A 26,719-nucleotide genomic window follows, 5' to 3' on the forward strand; every position below is an offset into this window, starting at 1 on the left:
GGTGGCAGTGACAGGGTGTGGCTTCTGTGGCTAGGTCACGAAGTGCCCTGTAGCTTCCTCCTTGGCCTCTTGGGCTGCTTGCTCTGGGCCAGCCGCCATGCTGTCAGGATGCTCAAGCAGCCACGTGGGCAGCTCCGTGGGGAGGAACCGACTTGCCATCTTGGATTCGGATCCTCTGGCCCCATTTAAGCCTTCAGGCGGTTCTGGCTCCTCAGCCTTGGAGTCTTCCAGCTGAGGGCTCAGATATCAGGCAACACGGATAAGCCATTTCCCCCGGGCCCTAAATTCCTGACCCTTGTAAGTGGCTGCTTCTCTGCAGGCCCTCTGAAAGTAGGGCCTCCTCTGGACAGCCGCCTTGCTCCAGGCTTTGGCCTCCTTTGTGCAGCTACAGAAAACCTTTCTTCACTGGCTGCCAAGCTTGGGGAGGTGCCCCTTGGTCCAGCTCTCTGGAGACAGGGACCGTGCCACATGCTACTTGTTAATATCCCAGCAATATGGCCCCTAGCCAACGGGTGGCACCTGCCGGGGGCTGTCTCTGAGAAGCCACAGAGTCATCAGACAGTGGCCTGGGGCGTGCATGACTGCAAGCTGCAGGGCCTGGTCCCTACGTCCCCAGCTGAGATGGCCATCTGGTCATTTCTATAGAAGGCCATGCGTGCCACGCCTGCCTGAGAGGCCAGCCTGGGCCCCTCTCTCCTTTGTCTTGCCAACACTGTTCCCCTCAGGACTGACCCTTCCTTTCCTCTGCTTCCCATGTGAGATCAATTCCCCCCACATTTTCTCTTTAGGGTATCCTGGCCTTCTATCAGGTGTCAGCCATGTGTCAGAGACATCCCGTCTGCACAGCGGCCTGGTGCATCTCTGTTGGATTCCTGGGTGTTGATGGCAGAGTGTCACTCTCTTCATTTCCTGGACCTCATCTGGGACAGCTCACCTCTGCCCACCAGTGGTGCACCCTCCTCCTGCACCCCACCAAACCCCACAGAACAGTCCACTCTCTCTGATCCCAGTGGGCCTGTGGGGATTGGAGCACCAGCCTCCCCAGCCCTTGAGGGTTTCTGTCTGTGCATTTGCAGTCCCTGCTGCTTTAACTGTGGTCCAGGAGATGAGGGCGGTGCTCTCCCCGCTGTTCTGGCTGTTTGGCCCCCACATGAACAGTAAACCCAGGAATCCCCTTGACTTACCTGAAAGAGGCTGTGGTGGGCACAGGGTCCTCATGAACAGACAGGAACATTGGTCTCTTCCAGGCAGAGAACATTTGAACTCAGAGTTGGACGTGAGTGAGGCCCTGCCCGGGCTGCCCAGAGAGGAAGAGATGGTTAGATGGCGGCTGGGGACCATAAAGCACACGTGCTCTCCCCTAGGAAAGGGCAATGGGGCATCTCACTTAACATTTATTAAGCATCTACTGCGATCCGGGTGCTAGGGACATAATGGTGAGAGCAGGCTTACAGCTGTTGCAGCATCTGTCTTCCAGGAGCTTACAGTCTAAGGGAGAAGCCAGACACCGCTCAGACTGTCACTAAGTAATTGACAATAGACATCAGTGATATGAAATCATATAACCTGGGGTCCTAAACCAGCCCAGAGCAGGGGGTGGGTGGGTATTTATCATGAGACCTGAGGATGAGAGGGAGTAACTGGCTGTAAGGAGAGCGGCGGAGAGGAGGATGTTTGTACAACGCAAAGGCCCTGAGGCAGGAAGAAGCTTGGTGTGGACGTGTGTTAGCCGCTGGAGCTGCAGGGAGATGGGACTGTGGCAGAGGCAGAGAGGAAGCAGGAGACAGTCAGCAGGTGCTGCCCGGTAGACTAGGCACAGGCTGCTGGAGAACGGGGAGGATGAGGTCCGTAGGCATTTGGTAAAACCGGCATGCCTGGTGCAAGGAGGGACGTGGGGCAGTTGGGGATGAGGGTGAGGAAGGTGTCAAGACCCACCTCCACCGCCACCAACCATGCGCTGCGGTCCCCTGTGAAGGAGAGCAGGGGAGGAGAGGATCAGGGAGAGAGAGGGTCATGGGTTTGGATTTGAGCCTGTTAAGTTTGGGGTGCTTTTGAGATTTGCAAGTAGGGGAGTGAGTAGCTGGTGGGTCTGGAGCTCAGGGGAGGGGTCTGGCTGGAGCACAGGCTCACGCCGATGAAAACGGAGGCAAACTGGACACAGGTGTCTCAGGGGCCTGAAGCGTGACAAGGGGACGGGCGCAGGAGAGTGCTTCCGGACGTTTGGGTGGTTACTGCTACGCTACGCTGTGCTCTCAGCTTCTGAGCCAGGTCTGCAGCTGGAAGGTGGAGGCTTTCGGCCCAGTGGGCTTCCACTGACAAAAACCTTCTCCTCCCCCTTCATGTCTAATTTCACTCCCGTCCAGGGAGGTAGGCATCCATTGTACACTTGCCTTGCGGAGGGGAAATTGAGGTGCCGGGGAGGTGATTTGTCCAAGGGCCATTGCTGGCAAGACCTGCAGGTGGGGCTTAAACCCCCCTTCTGGTGCCAAACCTCAAGCTCTCTCCAGGATCCCACGTGACCTTTTACTCCTGTCTAGAGAGGGTGTGGAAAGCTGGCGGGTGTGCACATGCACGTGTGTGTACATGCATGTGTGTGTGTACATGCCTGTGGCCATGAAACTGCTCCTCCCCAGCTTTCAGCCAGTCCTCACCCAGAACAGTCTGTGCAAAGACAGGGCACCCGGGCTTCCAGAAGCCCTGCTGTCTTAACTCAGTGGTGGGAGGTGGGGCTAGGGCTGTAGATGGTTCAGGAAATTTGAACAAGTTAGAAAAAGGGAAGATCAGGTTGGTAAGTAGGAAATGAAGCTGAAGATACTCAGTTAACACCTGGCAGAGGTTTACGCTGATCCCTTAGCACAGCTGAGCTGAGGATTTGGAATTTGCAAGAAATGCAAAGAGCAGCAAAGTCCTTCTGATCCTTTAAAGAGGGTGATCCTTCTGGGGAAGGGAAGAAAGGCCTAGAAGTCTGCCTTTCTGGAAGGCAAAGAAAATTCAACTAGGGGTCAGAGGTCATGTGTTGGACTCACTCACTTCTCAACAACAATCACTGAGATCTGGTGGGGAAGAGCCGAGAAGAGCTTCCCCTGCTCCCATGGGGCTCCCCCTGTAGCTGAGCGACTCAGTCTACCTGCAGGACGTGAGTTGGATGTGAGTGAGGCCCTGCCTGGGCTGCCCAGAGGGGAAGCGATGGTTAGATGGCTGCTGGGGACCATAAAGCACACGTGCTTGCCACTAGGAAAGGGGAATGGGGCATCTCACTTAGCAACATTTATTAAGCATCTACTGCGTACCGGGTGCTAGTTTCCACCTGGCCAGTAACAGCTGTGCAGGTAACTCAGCACCTCCCAGCAGGGTCACCCTGGGAAGGTGCGGGGCTTTTCCTCACTGCCTGCTGCTAGGGTCCACCTGGTTGGGTGTCCTTGGATCTGGCGGAATCAGCCTCAGTGGATCCTAATTGCTCCCTAATGTCTGTAAACATTGCCCTCATTTTCAAAACAAAGTAGAGGGCTTTTCTCTCCCCAGATATCCGGAGAGCAAGTGGTTTACAAGCATGGGAGCAGTCAGGGGAGGGAAGGCGACTCCTGTCCCACAGCACCCGCTGTGGGGGCTGCCCTGGAGCGGCCCTCTGAGGGTGGGAGCTGCCCTACGGCTCAAGGCCACACTCCCTGCAGCCCACCTTGGGGACTGTACCTTGGGCTTTCGGTGGGGTCCAGCAGGAGACCCTCAGAGGGAGCAAAGAAGGTGGGGTTGAGGCACTGTCTCCCTGGTTCCTCACTTGGGGGCCCCCAGGGGCCGGCTGTGCCTGGGCTGGGCTCCCAGCTCCCATCAGGGGCCCTTTGCACCTCACTGCCTGGTGATTCTGGTAGCTACCACCTCCTCATGCCTGCTCTGGCCTCAGTGGGGTGGGAGCAGGGAGTGGTACGTCCAGCTAAGGCCTAGCTGTGCTCTGAGGTCCTTAGTGCCCCTGCCTACTGGCTACACACTGTCAGCAGACCCTCTGAACATTCTCCCCCTATTCCTCAGTTTGAATGTGCCCTCTTTTTCTTATAGGGACCCTGACTAATACCTTGGGGTTATGAAATCGGATGTCAGAGAACTATTTAAAGGGATGTGGGGAGGGAGCCCGGCCTGGTGGGCATGCTGGCACCTGGTCAGGGAGGAGATGAGTCTCCTGCTGGGCCTTCCCCTCATTTTTCAAAGTGATGCATTATAAGCAACATCCAATGTTAAAATTCATTTGTGCACTAAGACTTTAAAAGTATTTCACCTCATTGAATCACATAAACACTGGAGCTCAGTGCTGTCGGGAATAGATTCCACCAGTCTCAAAGGGAGCCTATTTTGGTTTTCCAAAAATCCATGTCTGAGGGGCTCTGAGGCTGTGGCTGCCATATTTTCTCAAGGGCCAGGTTTCACCTGGCAGGGAGCTCCCAATCCCGGGGCCAACTCTTGTCTGTTATTTTGTGGTTCCACCTTAGAGCTGTGAGGTGCTCCCTGAAGTGAGAGTGTGGACTGGATGGAAAATAACCCTGAATATTTAGTGACTCCTCCCAAGCAGGCCCAGGAAAGGTCTCAGGTGGTGCTGGCACGTGTCTGACACCTTTCTGGTATTTGTAACCCCCCTTTCCACAAAGGGAGTGGGCCCTGAACCTGGCTGACCTCCTCAATCAAGCCAGACTTAATAGGGTTGTTTATGGTCCATTGTATGTATTTTTACAGTTTTTTAAAAAGACAAATGATACTCATTTTCCATTTAAGTTGGTAACATGATGTTACATTTCAAAAGTAAGTTGCTATTAAGGAAGTAGTTGTACGGCTGACATAGATATGGCAGAAGCTGTGCGTGTAGAAGGACTGCATGTGGGAAATGCAGCCTCAATGCATTTGCTGGAAACTTACGTCACAACCAGGGAGGCCCAGCTGGGCTTATGGGGATGGGAGCCAGGCCTGGAATTGGTTCTCTTTCCATCAGATACATTATTTGAGGCTTAATATAAAAACAGCCCTCACCTTCTAGGGCCACTGTGAGCAGTAGATGAGTTGGTACGTGTCAAATGCTTGAAGCATGAGGTGAATGTGTTGCAGAATGTGCTCGGTTCTTCGTGGACTACCCAGGGGCCCTTCTGCTTGCGCCACACCGGTGGGGGCATCTAGGAGGGGTCCCTTCCGGGCGGCCTGCTCAGCCACTGATTGTACAGCTGAAGGGTGGGATGAGCGTGCGGCTAGAATATCCCAGGCATCCTGGTCCAGGGCAACCCTTGAAACTGTGCGGTTCTATCTTGGGTCTGAGGGTGGGTGTGCTCTGTTTATTGTCTGCATCCCCTCTCTCGGTGGGGTGTGTGTGTGTCTGTGTGTCTGTGTCTGTGTATCCATCTGTCCCACTACACTCAGTCTTCTCAGAGGGGAAGACCCTACCTCATTTGCCTTTTTACCCTCCACCATGGTTGCTACTGTATTTTATGCATTCTCATCTCTTGCAAAACACTTACTCGATAAAGAAAATCTCTCAGACTATTGGAGTCAGGGCCAGAGATAGAAAGATCCAAGTTTTCCTGAATACCAGCTTAGAACCCTTTTCTGGACACCTCCCCAGAATAAATATTTTCCTCTGAAATCTGATTTATATGATTACCGAGTAAAGATGCTTCTTGTACACAGTCACAAAAGTAAACTTCAGGCCACAGCAAATACTGGGCTACAGTGGAGCTGATGGAGCCCCGGGCACCCTATCAACCTCAGTAGGAGTGAGAAGTATGGCCTGGGTACACACTTCCCAAGGGGCCTGCTTTCTTTCTCCCTGAAAAATGACCAGAGCTGTCTGTAGGGGAGATGGGGTTCTGGGAAGTCAACCTCTCTTCCGGGAACTCCTAAAGAAGGCTGAGTCATGAGATCAGATTCAGTCCGAGACATATGCATGTGGGCTCTCTGGCATTTGGACATTTTATGGGCCTGTAATGTTTTGGAAACATTTACAGGGGAACTGCGGGAGCCCTGAGAAGCAGAGCTCTGCACCCACCCTGCTTTCTGCAGCAGAGGATAGGCTGTGCTTACCTGACTCACGGCTCATTTTAGTCTTTATCATTTTCCTGTTCATTATGGTAGGTAATTCTGTTCAATGTGGTTTCTTTTCCCCACATTGGATTTTGTAGTTTTTAATGAATGAGCAGTTTCATCTGACATCCTGACACTAATCCTTACCATTTACAAAAAAATCTCCCTTTTTGTTTTAAAAGATAATACAATCAGAGTAAAGAGTACTTAAAAGTAATATTAAAATTCATATCCACATGTAACCATCCTTTCTCTCCTGTGGTTTTATATGGAATAGCATATCAAGGGAATTTTTCCATGTTGTCCCATGGCTGTCATAATGATGCCTTTTAAGAAATGCATTATGTTTGTTTATTTTTATTTATGAAGCCATTCCTTTATTCCACCCCTTTTCCATGTAATATATTTTCATGATGTCTCTGAAACTGAATAAGGAAAACCGCATTTAAGATGGAGTTGCAGGGCCAGGCTGGGAAGCTCTCCTGCTGGACCACTCCTTGCAGCCTGCATTCCCCAAAAGAGGACGACCATACTTTACTACTCAGCGGGAGGAAGAAAGAATTTCTCTTTGCCCGGCAACAGCCTGGCCAATGAGAGACTCTCACGACTCAGCCAATGAGAAGCCACGACACTTCGACCTCCCAGTTTCCTCCAACAGACAGCTTGTTTAGAACAGACCCTCCCAACTCCTACGTTTCCTCAGTGAAAGATTGTTCCTCTCCTTTGTTTTCTGGACTTGCCTGTGGTTTCGTGGTGGTTTGCATATCCTGAATTGCAGTTCTCTGCTATTCCTAACTAAATTCATTTTTCTGGTAAAATAACTGAAAGGCCTGTTTTGAGGGTTACCCCTGCCCCAGTCATGCTGACTCACTCCTACTCCCCAAGGACATTTCCTGTGCTCCCACATCTTTGTGCTCTGGGCTTTAGGGCTGCGGTTGGATGGTGAGGGCAGCTGAGACTGGGGTTCAGCTGGCTGCAAGGGGGTGGCTAGGGGATCAGCACAGGGCTGGGAAATCAGCAGCCCCTTAGGCCTTGGGTTTGGGGCTTGAGTGGGGAGCTTGGCTGGTGGGCTGCAGAGGAGCAGCCACAGTGTGTGTGTGTGTGAACGAGCATGGTCTGGGTGCCTGGAGGTAGGTAGGTGTGTGTGTGTGTGTGTGTGTGTGTGTGTGTGTGTGTGTGTGTGTGTGTGTGTGTGTGTGTGTGTGTGTGTGTGTGTGTGTGTGTGTGTGTGTGTGTGTGTGTGTGTGTGTGTGTGTGTGTGTGTGTGTGTGTGTGTGTGTGTGTGTGAACGAGCATGGTCTGGGTGCCTGGAGGTGTGTGTGTGTGTGTGTGTGTGTGTGTGTGTGTGTGTGTGTGAACGAGCATGGTCTGGGTGCCTGGAGGTGTGTGTGTGTGTGTGTGTGTGTGTGTGTGTGTGTGTGTGTGAACGAGCATGGTCTGGGTGCCTGGAGGTGTGTGTGTGTGTGTGTGTGTGTGTGTGTGTGTGTGTGTGTGAACGAGCATGGTCTGGGTGCCTGGAGGTGTGTGTGTGTGTGTGTGTGTGTGTGTGTGTGTGTGTGTGAACGAGCATGGTCTGGGTGCCTGGAGGTGTGTGTGTGTGTGTGTGTGTGTGTGTGTGTGTGTGTGTGTGTGTGCCCGCGCATGGTCTGTGTGCCTGGAGGTGTGTGTGTGTGTGTGTGTGTGTGTGTGTGTGTGTGTGTGTGTGAACGAGCATGGTGTGGGTGCCTGGAGGTGTGTGTGTGTGTGTGTGTGTGTGTGTGTGTGTGTGTGAACGAGCATGGTCTGGGTGCCTGGAGGTGTGTGTGTGTGTGTGTGTGTGTGTGTGTGTGTGTGTGTGTGTGTGTGGTGTGTGTGTGTGAACGAGCATGGTCTGGGTGCCTGGAGGTGTGTGTGTGTGTGTGTGAATGAGCATGGTCTGGGTGCCTGGAGGTGTGTGTGTGTGTGTGTGTGTGTGTGTGTGTGTGTGTGTGTGTGCGTGAATGTGAACGAGCATTGGTCTGGGTGCCTGGAGGTGTCCCTGTGGGGTTGGGACAATAGAGACCTGGGGTTTCATGACAGATCCAAATGGGTCCAAATCCCAGCTCCAGCACTCACTAGCTGTGTGTAACCTTGGACAGGCAGCAGAGCCCTGCTTCTTTGTCTGTCAAATGGGGCTGCTCAGTGCACGGGAGTAGTTTGTGGGTTGCTGTGAGGATAAGATTAATGGGCAGAAAGTGCTTAGAACAATGCCTGACACACTTCAAATGCTCCATAAAGGTCAGTGTTTCCTTCCTCTCTGCTCTGTGTCATATTTCTGCAAAGAATTTTACTAGAGGAAAGTGTTCTGCTTAAAAAGAAAATGTTCCACCTACCCCCACCCTCTCTTTTACAGAGGGAGAAACTGAGGCCCAGAGAAGTGATGAGGGGTCTGAAGATGCATAATGAGTAAATGCCAGGCTGCAGGAGGAACCAAGGCCTTGCCCGCCTTCTGCTGGAGTGGCCTTTTAGGGGTCTGGTCCAGGCCACAGGTGACCAGGGCTCTGGAAGCACTGACAGGTCTGGGGCCACTGGGGACAGAGCCTGAGGGGCTGTCTAAACGGAAACATGGGGTTCTCATGCCAGGTGGATTCCTCCTTCCCTCCACCCCAAGAAACCCTCCCCAAGCTAATCTGACCTGATCTTTGAATAATACAGTGGGAAGAAATTTTGGACACTATTTCATCAGACCCCCCTCATGCTGCAGAAATGAGCATGGAGGATCAGAGACAGTGGGCATTCTCCCAGGACACACAGCCAGTTTGTGGCAGAGTCCAACTTTGAACCTAGAATCCTGTCCCCCCAGGTCCCCTGTTATTTCTTAATGATCCCCCAGCTGCCCCCAGCCTGTGTGGAAGACAGAGCTGAGTGCTAACATTGTCTTTTTGTGAGCATGTTTAAAAACCCCAATTGCATACCCAGCCCGGGCAGAGGTGTGGTGGGCATACGCCAAAACCTGAAGAGCAGCTGCCTTTATTCCATTATAAAGATGTCCTCTTTCCGCTTCTTTCCACTTCCCTGTATGTTCCAGGGCTTTGGTCCTGAGCATGTGCATAATTTATAATGGAAGGAAATAGAAATCCCAAGAGCAAAACTAAACCTACGTAAGGAAGGGGGGCTGCAGGCCAGAGGGCGTGTTTTCCGTTGAGGCAATTCCCCGGGAGCAGCCCAGGCTGGGTGTACAGAATGCTCGTTCCTTCCACAGACTCTTCAGGCCCTGGAAGGCCTTGGTGGCCTGGCGGGTGGCAGTAGCCGTGCTGGGGTGGGAGGAGAGGGCAGCTGGCCCAGGGCCTCTACCAAGCCCACTGCTGGGCTGGCCCCTCTGCAGTTTGTGAGTACTGTGACCTGTCTTCCCACCCGGCCCAGTTTACCAAATAAGGAGGAGAAGACAATAAACGGAGACTCGCAGACTCGCACGGAGCCAGCTGGGGGGAGAAACAATCTTTTGGGGCACAAAGTGCTTTTGATCCTTCCCAGGGCGCACGCAAGGGAAGCAGTGGGGAGCACCAAATTTGGGGCAGGTGGAGTTTTGCCCCTTCCTGCCCCACCGTAACACCTGAGTTCTAAAGCCTCCCCACAACATGCCCTCGGCTCTGGAAGGACCTGTATCTTTGTCCATTCATCTCCTGGGAGTGGCCTTCCTGCCCACTTATTCATTAATTAATTAATCCATTCAGCAGGCTTCTATTCTCTTTTCGTTTGCCATCCTCACTGTGAGATGAAGCACAGACGTGGTGGGCAGCACAAAAAGAACTTGGACACAAAGCCACAACCTAGTGCCATTCTTCAAAGACCAACTCAAATGCTACCTCCTCTGAAAGCCTTCTGCGGCCTCCCAGCCAGAAGAAATCCCTCCCTTGTCTGAGGCTCTATAACAACGAGGTGGAGGGAGTATTGGCTGAGCGTCTGAACCTTGGGTTCCAATCCCAACCCCTGTCACTGAGTACCAGGTGTGACCTTAGAAAAATGGCTTGTCATCTCTGAGTTTTTGTTTCATAAAGGATGATTCTGGACACCTTTGCACAACCATGTCCCTGAAGAAGAGATGAGCTGCCATGGAGAAGCAGTGAGCTCCCTGTTCTGAGAAGCAAGCAAGCAGAAGCAATGGGGTCAGCACACTGCGTTTCCAGGGCCTCATCTCCTCACCTGTTGGCTCCTGAAGACTCTTATGGAGATGGGCAGGATGAGTCAGTGCCGCAGGGGTGTCTCCCTGCTTCCCTGCTGGGCTCCCAGAAGCCTCCGAGGGTCCCGGGCCCTGCTGCCACCTGGTCAGTCCTGCCCGGGTCAAAGCCCCAGTCAAGTCAAAGCCTTGCCCCAGCCATGAGATCACTGCCTCTGCCCAATTCTGCTGCCAGAGGTGGACCCTTCTGGAATGCAGGGAGTCAACCTTCAGAATTCTAGGGCTGTGGGTTCTGCCAAGGTTATTTATGCTTTTCAGAAAGGAGTGGGAGGGGGCATGTCTCTCAGAGTTGACCTGAAGAGGAATGGGCCTTAAATCTCCCATGACAGGAGAAGCAGAGAGGACATGAAGCATTGACCCTGAGACCTGAGCACAGGTGTTCGCATGGTGCCTGGACTCGGGAGACAGGCAAACCATGGACGTGTCTTGCCTGGGGACCTGAGGCAGGCAGGTGACTTCACCTCTTGGTAAAATAGCCCCAGAAGAGGGTTTTGTGAAGACTGATGACAGTGTCAAGTGCCCACAGAATGAATTATTCTTTGGTACATTACAGACAATCCTCTGCAGTGTAGGCACTATTTGTTATCTTCCTGTTTTCTAGATGAGCCGACTGTGGCATAGCCAGCAAGGTGGAGCTGGGATTCGAACCCCGGCAGTCTGGGCCAGAGCTCCAGCTTTGTCTTTTTATTGTGGTTTTGAGCATATTGTTATGGGAGGTGTTAAATACATACACAGGTAAGTAGACTGGCATCATGGAACTCCATGGACCTGCCACCCAGCTTCGGTAACTGCCAACTCACGGTCAGTCCCGAGGCTTCCGTACCAGAGCCCACCCACCCCTTCCATATGATTTGAAGCGAATCACATATACTTCTTATTCAAACTATGAATCTTTCAGGGTGCATCTCTAACAGAAAAGAACTCTGTTTTCAAAAAACGTAACCACACACTCATTATCACGCCTTAAAGAAATGAACAATAACCCCTGGCTAGTCCTGAGTGCGCAGGCAGTGTTCTGACGGGATTGTTTCATTAATATCAGACTTCTTTTTAGTTGCTTAGATCAGAATCCAATCTACTTCACACAATGGGTCAATGGGCATGTCTCTTAAGTTTCTTTTAATCTATGTGTTTTCCTGACATCTCTATCTTTTCTTCCTCAAAATTTACTTAGTCCTGGTTATCCATTCTGCATTTCTCACAGCCTAGAGCAGAGGTGTCCAACAGAGATACAGCGTGAGCCACAAAGTAATTTTAACTGTTCCTGTAGCCACATTAAAAGAGAGAAAAAAGAAACAGGCTCCACTAATTCTAATAATATGTTTCACCCAGTATATCTAAAGTACCATTTCGCAGATAGTCAATAAGCTCTTCTCTGTTTACACCTCTCTCGTTCACCCAATTTATGAATGCCTACTGTGTGCCAGCTCCCAGAATATAATGACAGCTTCTGTTTTTAGGGCTTACTATGATGGCCAATCTAAGTGCTTCCATGAATTAATTCTCATAATCCACAACCATCTTGGATGAAGGTACTATTACTATCCCCATTTTACAGGTGAAAAAACTGAGGCCCGGAGAGATGGAATAATTTGTCTCATCACACAGCTGGTAGCTGCTGGAGCTGGGGTTTGAATCCTAGCACTTCACTGCACTGTCTCTCTTTATAGTGTGACTATAGTGGTGAATGAGAGCTGGCACCTGCCCTCAGGTGTCTCCCACATGGTGGGCAGCATGCCCAAGGTGGGAGGGCCCAGAAGCTTCCTGGGGGAGATGATTGCCTGCGCCTCTACCTAGCCCATGCACAACAGGTGGTCTCAGCTTTGAGCTCATGTTCAGGTCTCACCTGCTTGGCTTCTCCCCCCGGGTGCCAGCTCTGTCCTGAGCACGTAACACATTAACTCACTGAATCCTCATGACAAGTCTAGATAGGCTTCATTTCCCCCATTTTACGGAGGCAGAAACAGCCTTAGTGATTCCATGGCAAAACCAGGTTTGGGGCGCTGTGTAAAGGTGCTCCCGGGAGCTGAGGTCCCCTCCGTCCTGTGGGAGGGCGGGGCTCACAGCATTGTGCTCATTTTAATAAACCACAGAACAGGCTCAGAGTCCAGCCAGGGGCTTAACCAAGTTTAGTTAAAGGGCACTGGCCAAGGTCACTGGCTGTTAGGTGGGCGTGGTGGAGCAGGATTTGACCTCGGGGTCTCCAGGGCGAAAGAGCTTTACAAACGGCCAAGTACCAGTGACTGTTGGAGCCACAGAATTTTCAAGCTGGAAGAATCTCACCATTCAGAGATATTTTTTCAGTCCAACCACTCCTCCCTCCGACCAGCTTCACAGGTGGGAAACTAAAGCTCTGAGAGGGATGCGATGCGTCCCAAGTCTTGCATGAACATCCCAGCCCCACCCCTCGGCACTTGCCGCAACTCCACGATGCCAGTTACTTAGCAGCAATGGGCGCTGCACTTTACAGTTTATGCCCGGAAGGTTTGCGTATCAGTTCTTTCCCTGATCCACACGACTGGCGTGCAAGGGGCCTGTTATGCCTGTTTACAGATGAGGGGACTGAGGCGTTGCCAATGGAAGAGATTTATCCAAGGTCACACACTCATAAGTGGGGATGCGAGTGACTATCCCAAAACCACCAGAAAGGAAGAGAACCAAGCTGACTGTGGCCAAGCACATAAGGCAGGCCCCACTGAAGGGGCGCGGACATGGGTGCCGTGGAGCTTGGGGCCCTGCAGCTCCGCCGCCATCGGGCTCCCAGAGGGGTGGCCTGTGGCCACATATCGGCTTAATACTGGGGCTCCCGGAAGGATAGACATGGTTGAACCCCCGCTCCTCACTTCCCCTGAGTCTTGGCTTCCTTGTCCCTAGAGTGGAGATGGTAAGAGCGTGCAGCCCTGGCGGCTGTCGTGCGGATGGAATGAGCAGGTGCTGTCAGATACCTTAGCCCAGGGGCTGGCCTGGAGCTGGCATCCACCTGTGGCAGCTGCCAGCACACTTGCTATGGTTATTATTATTATTAGACCTACCCTGGGCCACTGACTGAACATGAAACTTTGAGCAGGTGGCTTTCCCTCTTTGGGCCTCAGTTTCCCCATCTGTAGGGCAAGGAAGGAGTTCATTACATAGACCTTTATAAAGTCCTTCCAGCTATGACAGTCTGTGACTGACAGGCAGCTTTCTTACATCTGTTTGTTCTGGTGCCCAGGCGGGCCTCACCACTGCAGTGACTTTCTTTTGACACATATTCTAGCCACTGGTGCTCAGTGCACACACACACACACACAAACACACAAACTTCTGTGTGACAAGAAGCCTGGATGATAGAGTCACTGGTGGCATTCAGGTCCCAGCTCTGACATTTACTAATGGTGTGACTTTAAGTGAGCACCGCCCTCTCTGAGCCTGGGTCCCCCCGCTTGTAGGACAAGGAGCATTCTCTCTGGCTGCAGGTTGTGGTGAGGCCCCAGTGGGGTCTCCCCCGCACTCAGGACCTCCTTAGCTCTCAGCCCGCTTTCCTGCCTCAGGAATGAATAACAGGCACCCCTGCTGTTGCCCAAATTCACAGCTTGCTCTGCATAGTGACTGTGCCAGTTCCCCTGCCGTCCACCCCCTCAGCCAGTCACCACAGTCCAGACTCTCAGAAGAAATTCCCCGGGGGGCACTTGCAAGGAAAGTCCCCATGGGTGCTACATATCCTCACAGTAAACACATGGGTCCATTGACAGGACACGCAGAGTCCCAGTCAGGGTGGTGAGCACCCAGCTTGGGCTTCGGGATTACTCCCACTGTGGGGAGCGCTTAGGCCGGGAGCTCAGGCTCCAACCAGAATCTCCAGCCCTGGTCCTTCCTTCCTCAGCAGCAGGCTGGTCTCCTCCCTGGCCCTGAGCACAAGGCCTGAGTTCCTGTCTTGACACCTTTGCCTGCCCAGGTCTTGAGGCACCAGACCCTGTCCCCGCCCAGCTCTGCCCCTGAGCCGTTCTGTTTCTCTCTGGACACACTTCCACCTCTGACGTCTGGATACCGTCCCCGTTAGGGGTTTATCAGAGGGAATACTTGGGATCCATTTGGGTGGAAGGGCACCCAGGGCGAGGCTGAGAAATTCTGTCATGTGGCACTAGGCAGTCTCTAGCGCCTTGTCTGTCCCACGGCGTACCCCTTCTCTGACCTGGACCCTCTGCTTTCCTGGTCTAGGACTGTCTTGGGAAAGAACTTGAAAACTCCCCACAAAGACAACTGAGACACTCTAGACATGTCACAGATGGGGTGTGGGGACATGCAGGCCACAGGAGGCAGGGTATGTGTGGGACAGACGGGGTGTGGGGACACGCAGGCAGCGGGAGGCAGGGTATGTGGGGATGGTGTGTGTGTAGGGTGTTTGTAGTGTGTGTGCATTGACATGGTGTGTGTGCCCCCATGTGTTGGGGTGCTGGCAGACAGAGGCCCAGGAAGGGAAGGGTGGCCATCCTGCCATCTGACTGTGATTCAGGAGGCTTAGGAGAGGGCCACGGATGTGACAGTCCCAGGGTCCTCTGGGCTGCACCTGGGGTTACAGATGCAAAGTACTTCTCGAGCCCACTGGGCCCTCCCCTGTGTCTCCCACCAGGCTCCGCACTCCTCGCGGGCAGCTCTGTGGGTTGGGAACCCAGATGGTGCAGGAACCAGAGTAAATGGTTCAGGAAGGAAGGTGGGAATAACCAGGGTCTGGCACGGTGTGGCGCCCACACACAGCCCTGTTTATTGGTAGCCCGGTGGCCATGGATGGTGGTCCCTATCCCCAGATACAGGTGAGAAGGGAGAGGCTCAGCGAAGTCAGTGACCTGCCATTATTACTCAGCAAGCAATTTTGGCCAAGCCTAGAGAGCTAGGCTGTCAGACAGCCCCGCCCCTCGCCCAGGGACTGTGCCTGGATGGAGGCCACTTTTAGAGATGCCAGCACTCAGGGGCCAGCAGACCTTCAAAGGGGGGACTTTGTGCAGTGATGTAGGCCAACAGTGGCTGCCAGGGGACTAATCAAGGGAGACTCTATTCCTCTGGGGAAGGGTCCCCAGGCTCAGGGTTGGTGGGCTCACAAGTGGCCCATCTGTCCCCAGAGCCTTTAGGACACTAGGGCTGGCTTGCATGGTGAGATCCACAAGAGAAGCCTGGGACCCCAACCCCCAAATATTAGTCTGCAGCAAGAAAGAGGTTTCCTTGGATACCTGCTCTCTTCTGGAGGCTAGAGGCTACACTCAGGGGATTCCAGCACTTAATGGCTTCTTATTAGCTTCTGATGGCCAGACCCCCTCCTACTCTCACTGCCAAGTCCAACTTCCCAGGAGGCATGGCTGAGCCCACCAGGCTATAGGCCTTGACAGCCAGGAGGCTCTGTACTAGGCCTGGGCTGGGAGCTGGGGATGGAGAGATGGTGAAGAAGGTCTGGCCTTTGAGGGGGGCCCACAGGCTGGCAGGAGAGACAGACACACAGACAACCACCACACAGCCTGAACAGTGCTGTCACCGTGGGGCCCCAAGGAATGACCTGGCCCCACTGGCAATGGGCATAGAAGGCTTCCTTTAAGGGGAGACTCTTTTGTCTTAATGGGTGAATAGAAATAAGAGAGGTGAAGGAGCTGGAGGAAGGTGAGAAAAAGCATTGTAGGCCTGGGAACTGCATGAACGAAGGCCCAGAGGCATCCAAGAGCCTGGCATGCTTAGCCTCCTGGGTAGCTCAGGTTTCCCTCAGATTTACACCAGCCATTTCTCTTCTTCATTCAGAAGACTCAGGCCCTGCAGTATGGTTTCCACTGGTGCACGTTCCTGCTTTAGGCCTGGAGCTGCTCCCTTCTGCAGCGTGATCACAGGCCCATGACACCATTCAACCTCCAGAGCCTGGTGTGGGGAGAGGGGGGCCCTTCCTTCCCCTTACGTGGGATTTTCTTTCCAGGGGCCATGTGAGGAGAGGGTGTGTGTTGGGGAAGCAAGTCCCCTCCCCACTCTTTGCCCATTTAAATCTACTCTACGAAGTCCCTTCTTCCGATTGTGACCAGCCTGGTCCTGTCTCAGGAGGCTTCCCCAGGCGTGTGCCTCTCAAGGTCTGCAGGGCCTCAGATTCAAGGGGGCCCATCAAGGTGAGGGGGCTGGGTAAGAGCAGGTGTGGCTCTGTGTGAGGGGTGGGCATTGGGAGCGCCCTGATGGGCAAGGCCCCACCGGCTCCATGTGACAGGCTGGAGTTCAAGCCCAATCTTGCCAGAGCCACCTGCATTTCTAGAGAAGCTGGGAATCTGAGTTTTTATGTGAAATATCCCAATTTTAAAATATTGACTCTTTTTAAAAATACTGATGGCTATATACTAGCCTACCCGTTGGTTTGTGGGCTCTGACAGAACTGGGTCTAAAGGCTTGAAGCAGGGATGGTGGGATCCCAGGCACGGGCCGTGGCGTGGGGCAGGGCTTGGAGCTCGCCTGTCCTTCCGTCTGTTCCGTAAGTGAGATGCCTTCTGTTCAGGGGTGCAGGACCCCTTGCAGGGCCTGGAGGCCAAGATGAAAGGAGACCTTGCTGGGGCTGATGGGAATCCTGAGGCAGGCAGGTCCCCCTCTGCAGCATGCCCAGGATGAGGCTGGCTTGCTGGGCCCCTCCTGGCCACCCCACTACGCAGCCCCCCATCATTCTGTCGAGCAACTTACTGTAATTCTCTGCACAGCACATATCACTTCCTACCATTTCCCTCTGACCCCCTTGTCAAAGAGCTGGCGCACGGTTTTTCCTTAGGTGGAATATTAACACTCCCTTTCTGATTAATCACTTTCTTTTGTCATCATTATTTTCTTTCTTCTACTTCGTGTTTATTGTCTAGCTTCTTAAACTTAACATCCAATTCATCTATTTGTGATCTTACTGTTTCATAATATGGTTTTTGCTGCATCCCTTAAGTTTGACAACTGGCTTCTTGTAGTTGATCCCTCCTCAAATATTTATAATTTCAGTTTTGATGATCTCTGATGGGAGAGTTTGGAGGAAGAGTGTTTTCTAAAATTTTCCAGTGGTTTGTGATATTTAGTTTTTCTATTGGATGTTAATTTCTGCAGTAAGGTTAGCTAATGCAGCCTGTAAGAGTTCTACATCTGAGACTATATTGAGGTTTTCTTCAGAGCCTAGAATGATAAATTTCTGTAAATATTCACTGGAATGCATATTCTTTGTAGAGTACAAAGTAATAATATAATTCATATTTATAATATACATAGTTTTTTACTCTTCTAGTGGTTATCTTTAAATTTTAAACAGATATATTAAAAATAGATTATCTCCATCTATTAGCATCAAGAGTAGAAAAATAATCCAATAATCTAGATAACATAAACTCTTCCGCACACCTTTTCTTCTCTTTTCCCTTCCCATTCCCATCCTCAGAGTTAGTTGAAATGAGAAATTTTAGTTCCAGATTATCATCACATTTTTATGTCTTTTCTATTTTAAGCATCCTTTCTAAATAGTTACTGAACTTCAAAATCATCTTACAATGAATTTGTTAGCCATACCTTAGACTTTGATTTCACGGATCACACTAATTTTTTCTCTAATGTGTCTTCCCCTTTTCTTGAATTATTTAATGGGACTAATTTCTTATTTGACTGGAATGCACTTTGAAGAACTTTTTTTTTTTTTTTTTTTTTTTAGAAAATACTGTTTTCACGTCCCCCGCTGCCCTCTGGTGCTCTGCACCTAATAGATGTTCAGTGCTTGTCCTCAGACAGTCACACAATGTACCATAGGGCCTGTCTGCCCTGCTGCCCCGGGTCCCATCCGCCCCCTTGCTGCTGACTGGCTCCTGGGTGAATTGTCCTCTGCCTTCATCTGCAGGCTCTGTTCTTGAACCTAGCAAGAGATTTAGGGCAGACCCAGACTATGGGACACGGCAACGCTGGAGGATTTTGTCTCCTTATTTCCCGTTCTGTTTCCTTTGCTTTTTTAGGTTGAAATATATGCATGCTCAGGATAAACATTTCAGAGTACAAAAGAGCACACAGCGGCCATTAAGCCTGCCTCCTGGCTCTCTCCCCACCCCTATCACCCTCCCAGAGGCAGCCCACCTCACTGGTTCCTTGTGTCTCCTCCCAGACATCTTCTGTGTGTTTGGAGCAGATGCGGGCGCATTCATGCATTGTTCAGGGAGGCAATGCAAGCAGCCTGAAGGCCTCTTAACATATAACAATCCTCACTTCTCTGTTTTGCAGCCCAGCAGTATTATTCCAGAGTAGGGCTGAGCCACAAGGCCCAGATGCCTCTGATGAGAAGAGCCCAGACGGTTGCCCCAGGACATCCTGCTGGGGAGAAGCGGGGGTGGCTTTTAGTCCCTGCAACTGGCTTTGGATCAAGGAGGAGGAAGATGAGGAGGAGAAACAGAAGAAGAAGAAGAAGAAGGAGGAGGAGGCGGCGGGGGGCAACATGGACACGGGAAGCATCGCCTTATGTGCTCCGACTCGAGCCCCCTCTTTCCGGTCGTCTGAGCTCCCGCAGATGACCTGCGCGGGCCCCTGGTCTGCAGGCCTTTGCCCCGTGTTAGCATTTAGCACACTTGCACCTGGGGCTTATACCTTTTCCCACTGGGCCTGGCTTGTCACCTTCGCTGTCGTGTTCCTGCTTTCTAGCTGGGACATTTCCTGTCAGAAGGGTCTCTCCTCCCACCCCTCACTCCACTAATAGACAAAGCGGGGCAGAGAGGGGTGATTGTCCAAGGTGCTGAGAGGTGGTGCCCTTCCCTCCCTGAGGCTTCAGGGGAGGCAGGGCCTCTCCTGGGAGGGTACGACCTCAGCAGCGTTGGGAGGACCTGAGGGGCCCTCGGCCAGGGTGTCACCCTGCAGGCCTATTCTGAGTGCCACGCTCTGGGCTGCTTCTGTCCTTCCTGGGAGTGCATCCTGCTGGCTGGCAGGCAGGACACAGGGATGTGGCCCAGAACGCTCAGGCCCAAGTCTCCCTCCGGGGAGCTGGGCTGGAGGCTCTAAGGGGCAGTTCTCAGGGGGAGGCTTTCTGCCCATTCCCGAGACAAGCGCTTGGGAGCAGTGATGCAGCCCTCAAATCTCTCAGCTGTAGGGACCAGGAGAGGGGTCTGGGGAGAGTGGCTTTGGGGTCCAAGGCAGGGATGGGCCTAAATTCCCCTCAGGTTTGCTGCCCTTAGAAAGCCCTTTGCTAAGGCAGTTTTGTCTAAAGTGTGGCAGAGGCCCTCCTGCCTTAAAAGCTCTGGAGAGATGAGGAGGCCCTCGGACGCCCACGCTGCCGCATTAGGGCCCCAGGGGAGGGCCCTGGCTCTGCATGGCTCGAATTCCAGGTGGCTGGGACGCCAGGCGCTGGGGTATGGCTGCTCAGGGAACCCACAGGAAAGAGGAGGAGGCCCGGCGCCTTGGATACAGATCGGAACAATGACAACCACAGAAACAGCAGAGCTGCGGCTGGGCCGGTGCTCCACACTTTGCAACACCCCACCAGGTATCTGGCGCAGCTGGTTTTCAGATGTGGACCTGTGAGGAGAAGCCAAGTGCCTTGCCTGAGGTGCTCGCTAGTGGGCTTGATGGGGTCTGGGGGCTGGCTCTCTGTGCCCCACCTGACAGTGCTCCCCTGGCCCCAGAGACTAGGGAGGCCCAGAGGCTCTGGGGTGGGGTGGGGTGGAAACCTAAAATGTGAGCCCCCCAGGGAACTGTGACAGGGTTCCTGCAGGTGCATCGCCTGGGGACAGAAGCATGTGCACTGGGGCGCCTTCTCCCCCTGGATGCAGCGACCCTGCTGCAGGGCAGGGGCAGCTCCTCTGAGAGCCCCAGGCCCTTAATCCTGGCCCCTGCAGGCCATTCCTCTGCTTGGTGGGCATCTGCGGGGACCTGGGACCTGCTTGCCCTGCACCCGCACACCTGAGTTAGACTTCACCTTGGTCCTCAGAAATAGGAGAGACGGTCCCATTGTGTAGTGGAGAAAACTTAGCTTTGAGAGCACTCTTAGCCACTAAACAGTCATGACTGGACCCAGAGCTTGAGTCTGTCCCACCCTGCCTTGTGCTTTGATGATTTGGGGGGAGATTCTGAGTTTTCTAGCCTCCAATACCACTTTAACGACAAAGAGCTACCTGTTGCCTGGGGTGTGTCTGGAAGATGGGTTTTGATTACGGAGTTGTGGACATTTAACTCAGAGAGGACCTTCAAGGAGGAGAACTGTACAGTCCAGGTCCAAGAAATAGGAAGTGGGCCACTGCTCAGTGGGAGAGGGGCTCACCCTCAGTCTAAGGAAGGACTGCTTAACAGTAGACTTCTTGCAAGGTGGATCGGGGGCCTTGTAAAGCAGTGAGCTCCCCATTCCTGGAAGCGTGTGCACTGAGACGGACACTCACGGGTCAGGGGATTGCTGGGCGGGCGGGTGCTGGGAGTGATGCACTCGGGGTGTCAAGTCTTAGTAAGTTCTGATCGTCTGACTCACGGCCCTGGGAGAGTCTAAGTGCCTTAGGAATTCTCCAAGCAGCACACAGATCTGCTCTGTGTGCTTTTTTAAAAAAAAATGTCAGCCTTTATTCTTAGGTTTTAGGTTCACAGAAAAATTTAGTGGGAAGCACAGAGTTCCTATGTACCCCCTCCCCAATCCGTGCAAGATCTCCCCCACCATCAACATCCCCCCAGTTTACACCAGGCTTCACTTGTGGTGCTGTCTGTTCTGTGGGTTTGGACAAATGTGTAATGACACGTGTTCATCATTCCAATAACATTCGGAGTAGTTTCACTGCCCTAAACCTGCTCGTGCTCTACTCATCCCTCCCTCCCTCCCCCCCTAATCCTGGCAACATGGACATTTTTACTTCCTCCATTGTTTTGCCTTTTCTGTAATGTCATATAACTGGAATCACATGATATATAGTCTTTTCAGATTGACTTCTTTCATTTGTAATATGCTTTGTGCATTTTAGTGCTGTTATGTGACCAATATTCATTTTTCTGTCCCTCCATCCACCTGTCCATCCTTCCATCCTTCCATCCAACCACACAGCCATTTGGCAAATACGGATGAGAGCCCACTTTCTGCAGGGCTCGGTTCTCAGGGCAGGGGAGGCAGCTGTGAATGGACAGACTGGACCCCTGCCTTCATTCTGAAAACCACAGGCCCCAGGTGGGTCTGCAGGGTACAGTTCCACTGGTCCAGAGACCATGTGGCACAGCTGTTTCCCCTGCTTGGCACCTTTGGGCAGCATCTCCTGAAGTGGGTCTAATCCAGAATCCCTGGTCTCACCATCTAGGCTCAGTCAATCGTTTGAACCTTTCCCCGCTCACAAGGGACCGAACCCCAAGTCCCAAAGAAGCTGAGGCACTTCCCCAGACACTGAGCAAAGGGCTTTTCTGAGGTGCTGTCCCTGCCCTGAGACTGCTTCCTCATCTGTGCAGTGAGGGGCTTGGAGGACACGAGTGCAGGGGTTTTGTGAGTTTAGGGCAGAGCATTAGCTGAGATCCTGGGGTTCTGCCTGGGCGACAGCATGGGAGCCTGCTTGTTCTCAATGTTTGCCAAAACCCCTCCCCCTGGCTGTTCTCCACCCTTCCTGATTCCTCCCCAAGCAGGGGAAAACCAGGGAACTCTTCCCTCAGGCTCGTGGGGCTCCCGACTGTGGAATGTTGCTGTCACCCCCGCTGCTGCCAGCGCCTAGGACACGGAATCGTTTTCCTCTGGAGGTGATGGGTTGGGCAATGTCTCGTGGGGTCATGCATCCAGCCCCAGGTCTCCTAAGGCCTTTTCTCTCAGAGAAGGCATACGAGGTGGGGCGGGCCCAGGCGCCCTCATTATCCCGCATCTGGGACTGTGCTCCCGTTTCCTGTGGGCTGGCGGGAGCCAGAGGCGGCTGTGAGTCAGGGAGGCAGATCCTAACCTGCCAGGGAAAGCAGCACCCATCCCTCACCCAAACCTGGGCTTGGGAAACTGCCTGTCCTCGGCGGCTCTAGTAACAGCTTCCATTTGTCCAGCACCGACTGCCTATGTGGCCCATCACAGCTGTGAGCCCATTTCTATTGTTGAAACTACCCTGCCAGGCCATCTTTATGGTTCAGGAAATGGGTAAAAATAATTTGCTCAAAAATGTCACCCAGGGTACATCTACACAATGGAATACTATTCAGCAATAAGAAAGAAACAAATCCTACCATTTGCAACAACATGAATGGAGCTGGAGGACATTATGCTCAGTGAAATAAGCCAGGCGGAAAAAGACAAGTACCAAATGATTTCCCTCATTTGTGGAGTATAACAACGAAGCAAAACTGAAGGAACAAAACAGCAGCAGACTCAGAGACTCCAAGAAGGAACTAGCGATTACCAAAGCGGAGGGGTGTGGGAGCGTGGCCGGGGAGGGAGGGAGAAGGGGATTGAGGGGTATTATGTTTAGTGCACATGGTGTGGGGGGTCACGGAGAAGACAGTGTAGCACCGAGAAGGTAAAAACAGCGACTGCGGCATCTTGCTGCACTGATGGACAGTCACTGCATTGGGGTGTGGGTGGGGACTTGATAATATGGGTAAATGGAGTAACCACATTGTTTTTTCATGTGAAACCTTCATAAGAGTGTATATCAATCATACCTTAATAAAAAATTTTTAAAAAATCACCCAGGGAAAGGGAGCAGAGCTGGGACTCCAACCCAGGGCTGGATACAAAGCCTGTGCTCTGAATCAGCGCACCATGTCGCCCCTCTGCCCTGGGCCAGGACGGAGGGACTTTCAGCCTGCCTGAGGTCCTCAGTGCACACCAGCAATAGTCACAGACCCCTCCCGTCTGCGCTCTGATTTCACTTCTGCCACCCAGGAAGCAAGGGAGCAGGGTACTCTGCAGACAGAGAAACTGACGCTCAGAGAGATTAAGTAACTTGTCCAGGGTCACACAGGGCCACTGAGCAGCACAACTGTTCGTGAAAAGCTAGATCTGGCGTCTGCAGCCCAACACCTCCTGTTGCACCACGCTAGCACCTTGCTGCTTTGGTATAAGGTATCTGTCCAGAGTCTATAAAAATCAAATCACTAGGTCACACACACACACACACACACACACACGTGGCTTTCTCAATTCAGGGAGAGGGCAAACCTAGAACAAACAAGCCGATTTTATCACTTGTCAGAGCTCAGAAAAGAAGGAAACTTCTCCCAAATGCCGGGAGACCTGAGGGGAACTTCTCTCAGAGCCTGAGAGTCAGCCCCTGTGACCCTCACTAGGCCACCCTCCCTCTGTGCTGGGACCCCCGGTCCTCCCCGCAAAAGTTAAGTAGCTGGACCAGCCCCTGCTCGGCACCCACCTTGTTTGGAGTGGGCCACACTGGCACCTCAGTCCTTCCCTCAGTCCGGTCGGGCGGCCTGATGTCCCCACCCCTCCCGGGCGCTGGAGCAAGCTGGAGTCGCTGGGGAAACAGCTCATCTTTCAAGGGCTGGGTGGTGATGTCATCGCCCTCCTGGGCACTTCCTCCCTCCACCTCCAGACTAGCCCTGCACCCGGCACAGCTTCTAGAACCCAAAAGCCAGGTTGAGATGGCTGCAGCTGCCCAGGACTCCGCCTGCCCCCTGAGGCTTGAGAGCTCAGCGAGCCACATGGAAGATTTCCAGGTTAGTCCAAGGAATGCTCCATTGTGTACACTGGCTGCCCTTTGGAGTCTTGGAGTGGCAAAGGTGTCCCAGGACATGTCCTGGGCTCAACATCAGCCAGTCCTGGATTTCCAAGTCAGCCTTTCCATGGCTAAGGGCCTCAGGAAAGTTGTTTAACTTCTGAGCTGTGCCATGCAAGTAATTGTGGCAAATCTCAGCAGGGCTGTGATGAAGATTAGTATAGTAACCATCCTGACACATATATAACTTACTCTATGTCAGGCATTTTTCTAAGCACGTGAATGTACTAACTCAGCTAATCCTCCAGGAACCCTGGCAGTCTGGCTCCAAAGTCTATGTTCTTAATCACGATGCTATCCCCTTCTCAATTAAATGAAATAACAGATGTGAAGAACAGATGCGCAGACCCCTAAATACTAGTTCTTTTCCTTCTGGCATTGAGGTAACTGGAATACTTCACAAGTGAATACATTTGTCTAATATAACACTTATTATCTATCATTTTTTTCCCCACATGGTTGTTTTGTGGCTGAGTTTAATGGAAAGAGTGGGCATTTACAAAGAAGGTATAAACAGAGCAGGCAGGGGGAGTTCTGAATTTTTTTTAATGCCATGTATGCCTCCCATGGGGTGATGGTGGCAGAAACCTAGAAACATCTTCAGAACACTTGTCTCTGTCCTGTTTCCTGGCAACACTTAAGTGTTTGTGCACCCCTGATTTGGGGATGTCTGGCAATGGTTTCCTCCCGTTTCAACATTGATTGGTTTTCTTGGCTTTACTCCGGAGAATTACTGATACTCCACAGCACTTAACACTTCCAGAAACTTAAAAGCTGGAAAGTTGAGGGGCTTTCATACAATTAATAAAAAAAGGACTTGATAAAATTCAACATCCATTTATGATAAAAACTCTCAACAAAGTGGGTATAGAGGTAATGTAAGTCCACAAAATAAAGGTCATATCAAACAAGCCCAAAGGCAACATTATACTCAGTGGTGAAAAACTGAAAGCTTTTCATTTAAGATCAGAAACAAGACAAGGATGTCCACTCTTGACACCTTTATTCAACATAGAATTGGAAGTCCTAGCCACAGCCATCAGACAAGAAAAAGAAATAAAATGCATCCAAATGGGAAAGGAAGAAGTAAAACTGTCACTATTTGCAGATGGCATAATACTATATTTTGAAAACCCTAAATATTTCACCAAAAAACTACTAGAACTGAACTCAGTAAAGTTACAGGCTACAAAATCAATATACAGAAATCTGTTGTGTTTCTATACACTAATAACAAACTAGCAGAAAGAGAAATTAAGAAACCAATCCCATTTATGATTGCATCAAAAAGAATAAAATACCTAGGAACAAATTTAACCAAGGAGATGAAAGATTTGTATTCTGAAAACTGTAAGACATTAATGAGAGAAACTGAAGACAACTCAAACAAATGGAAAGATATAGTGCTCATGGATTGGAAGAATTAATATTGTTAAAATATCCTTATGACTCAAAATAACCTACAGATTTAATGCAATCCCTGTCAAAATACCAGTCAGTGGCATTTTTCACTGAACTAGGAAAAATAATTATAAAATTTGTATGGAAACATAAAAGATCTTGAATAGCCAAAGCAATCTTGGCTATTCAAGAAAGAAGGACAAAGCTGGAGATATTTTAAATTATAAAGCTACAGTAATCAAAACAATATGGTAGTGGCATAAAAATAGACACAGATTTCAATGGAACAGAATAGAGAGTCCAGAAATAAACCAACACTCATATGGTCAATTACCCTGAATTGAAAGGAGGCAAGAATACACAATGGGGAAAAGACAGGCTCTTCAATCGATGGTATTGGGAAAACTGGACAGCTACATGCAAAAGAATGAAACTGTGCCACTGCCTTACACCATACACAAAAATAAACTCCAAATGAATTAAAGACTTAAATGTAATACTGGAAACCTTAAAACTCCTAGAAAAAAACACAAGCAGTAAGCTCTTGAACATTGGCCTTAGTAATATTTTTTTTGGATCTGTCTCCCCAGGCAAAGGCAATAAAAACAAAAGTAAGCAAATGGGACTACATCACACTAAAAAGCTTTTGCAATGTGAAGGAAACTATCAACAACATGAAAAGGCAGCCTACTTAATGGAAGAAGGTATTTACAAGTGACATGTCTGAAAAGGGGTTAATATGCAAACCATATAAAGAACTCACACAGCTCAGTATCAGAAAAGCAATCCAATCAAAAAGTGGACAGAAAACTTGCATAGACACATCATTGAAAAGACTTATAGATGTACAACAGACACTGAAAAGATGTTCCACATCACTAATCACCAGGGAAATGCAAATCAAAATCACAATGAGATTCACCTCACACCAGTCAGAATGGCTGTTATTGAAACAATAAGAAACAACAAGTGTTGGTGAAGATGTGGAGAAAAATTGAACACTTGTATACTGCTGGTGGGAATAAAAATTTGTGCAGTCGGTTTGGAAAACAATTAGGAAATTCCTCAAAAATTAAACTAGAACTACCATACAATCCCTCAATTCTACTTCTGCGTATTTATCTGAAGAAAATGAAAACATCATTTTGAAAAGATGTATGCACCTGTATGTTTATTACAGCACTATTCACAATAGCCAAAATATAGAACAACCTAAGTGTCCATTGAGAGATACTTAGGAACAGATAAAGATGTGGAACACCCCCCCCCACAAATGGAATATTACTCAGCCGTAAAAAAGAATGGAATTCTGCAACTGCAACAACATGGGTAGACCTAGATGTTATTATACTAAGTGAAATAAGTCAGACAGAGAAAGACCAATACCATGCTTTCACTTAGGTGTGGAATCTAAAAAATACCC

General features: G+C 50.9%; 1 protein-coding gene across 5 annotated transcripts in view; it reads right to left on the reverse strand.

The window, feature by feature from the left end:
- The window catches only part of LOC108398692 (B2 bradykinin receptor), a 50,538-nt gene extending 26,572 nt beyond the window's left edge, over positions 1-23,966 (reverse strand). Inside the window, exons 1-2 of one of the 5 annotated variants that reach the window (XR_005054050.2) lie at positions 23,533-23,756; positions 1,185-1,297 (exon numbers count right to left, since the gene is read on the reverse strand). Coding sequence is in view for 2 of the 5 variants with exons in the window: in XM_036991930.2 (XP_036847825.1) it covers positions 1,185-1,258 (74 nt within the window). In the remaining 3 variants the exon portion in view is untranslated. Of the gene's footprint in view, positions 1-1,184; positions 1,298-23,532 lie in introns of all 5 variants that reach the window. The other 4 variants (XM_036991930.2, XM_073241890.1, XM_036991931.2 and 1 more) reach the window with 4 other exon arrangements.
- Positions 23,967-26,719: the final 2,753 nt, after the last annotated feature.

This window comes from Manis javanica, chromosome 8 (assembly GCF_040802235.1).
Source record: "Manis javanica isolate MJ-LG chromosome 8, MJ_LKY, whole genome shotgun sequence".
Taxonomy (NCBI): domain Eukaryota; kingdom Metazoa; phylum Chordata; class Mammalia; order Pholidota; family Manidae; genus Manis; species Manis javanica.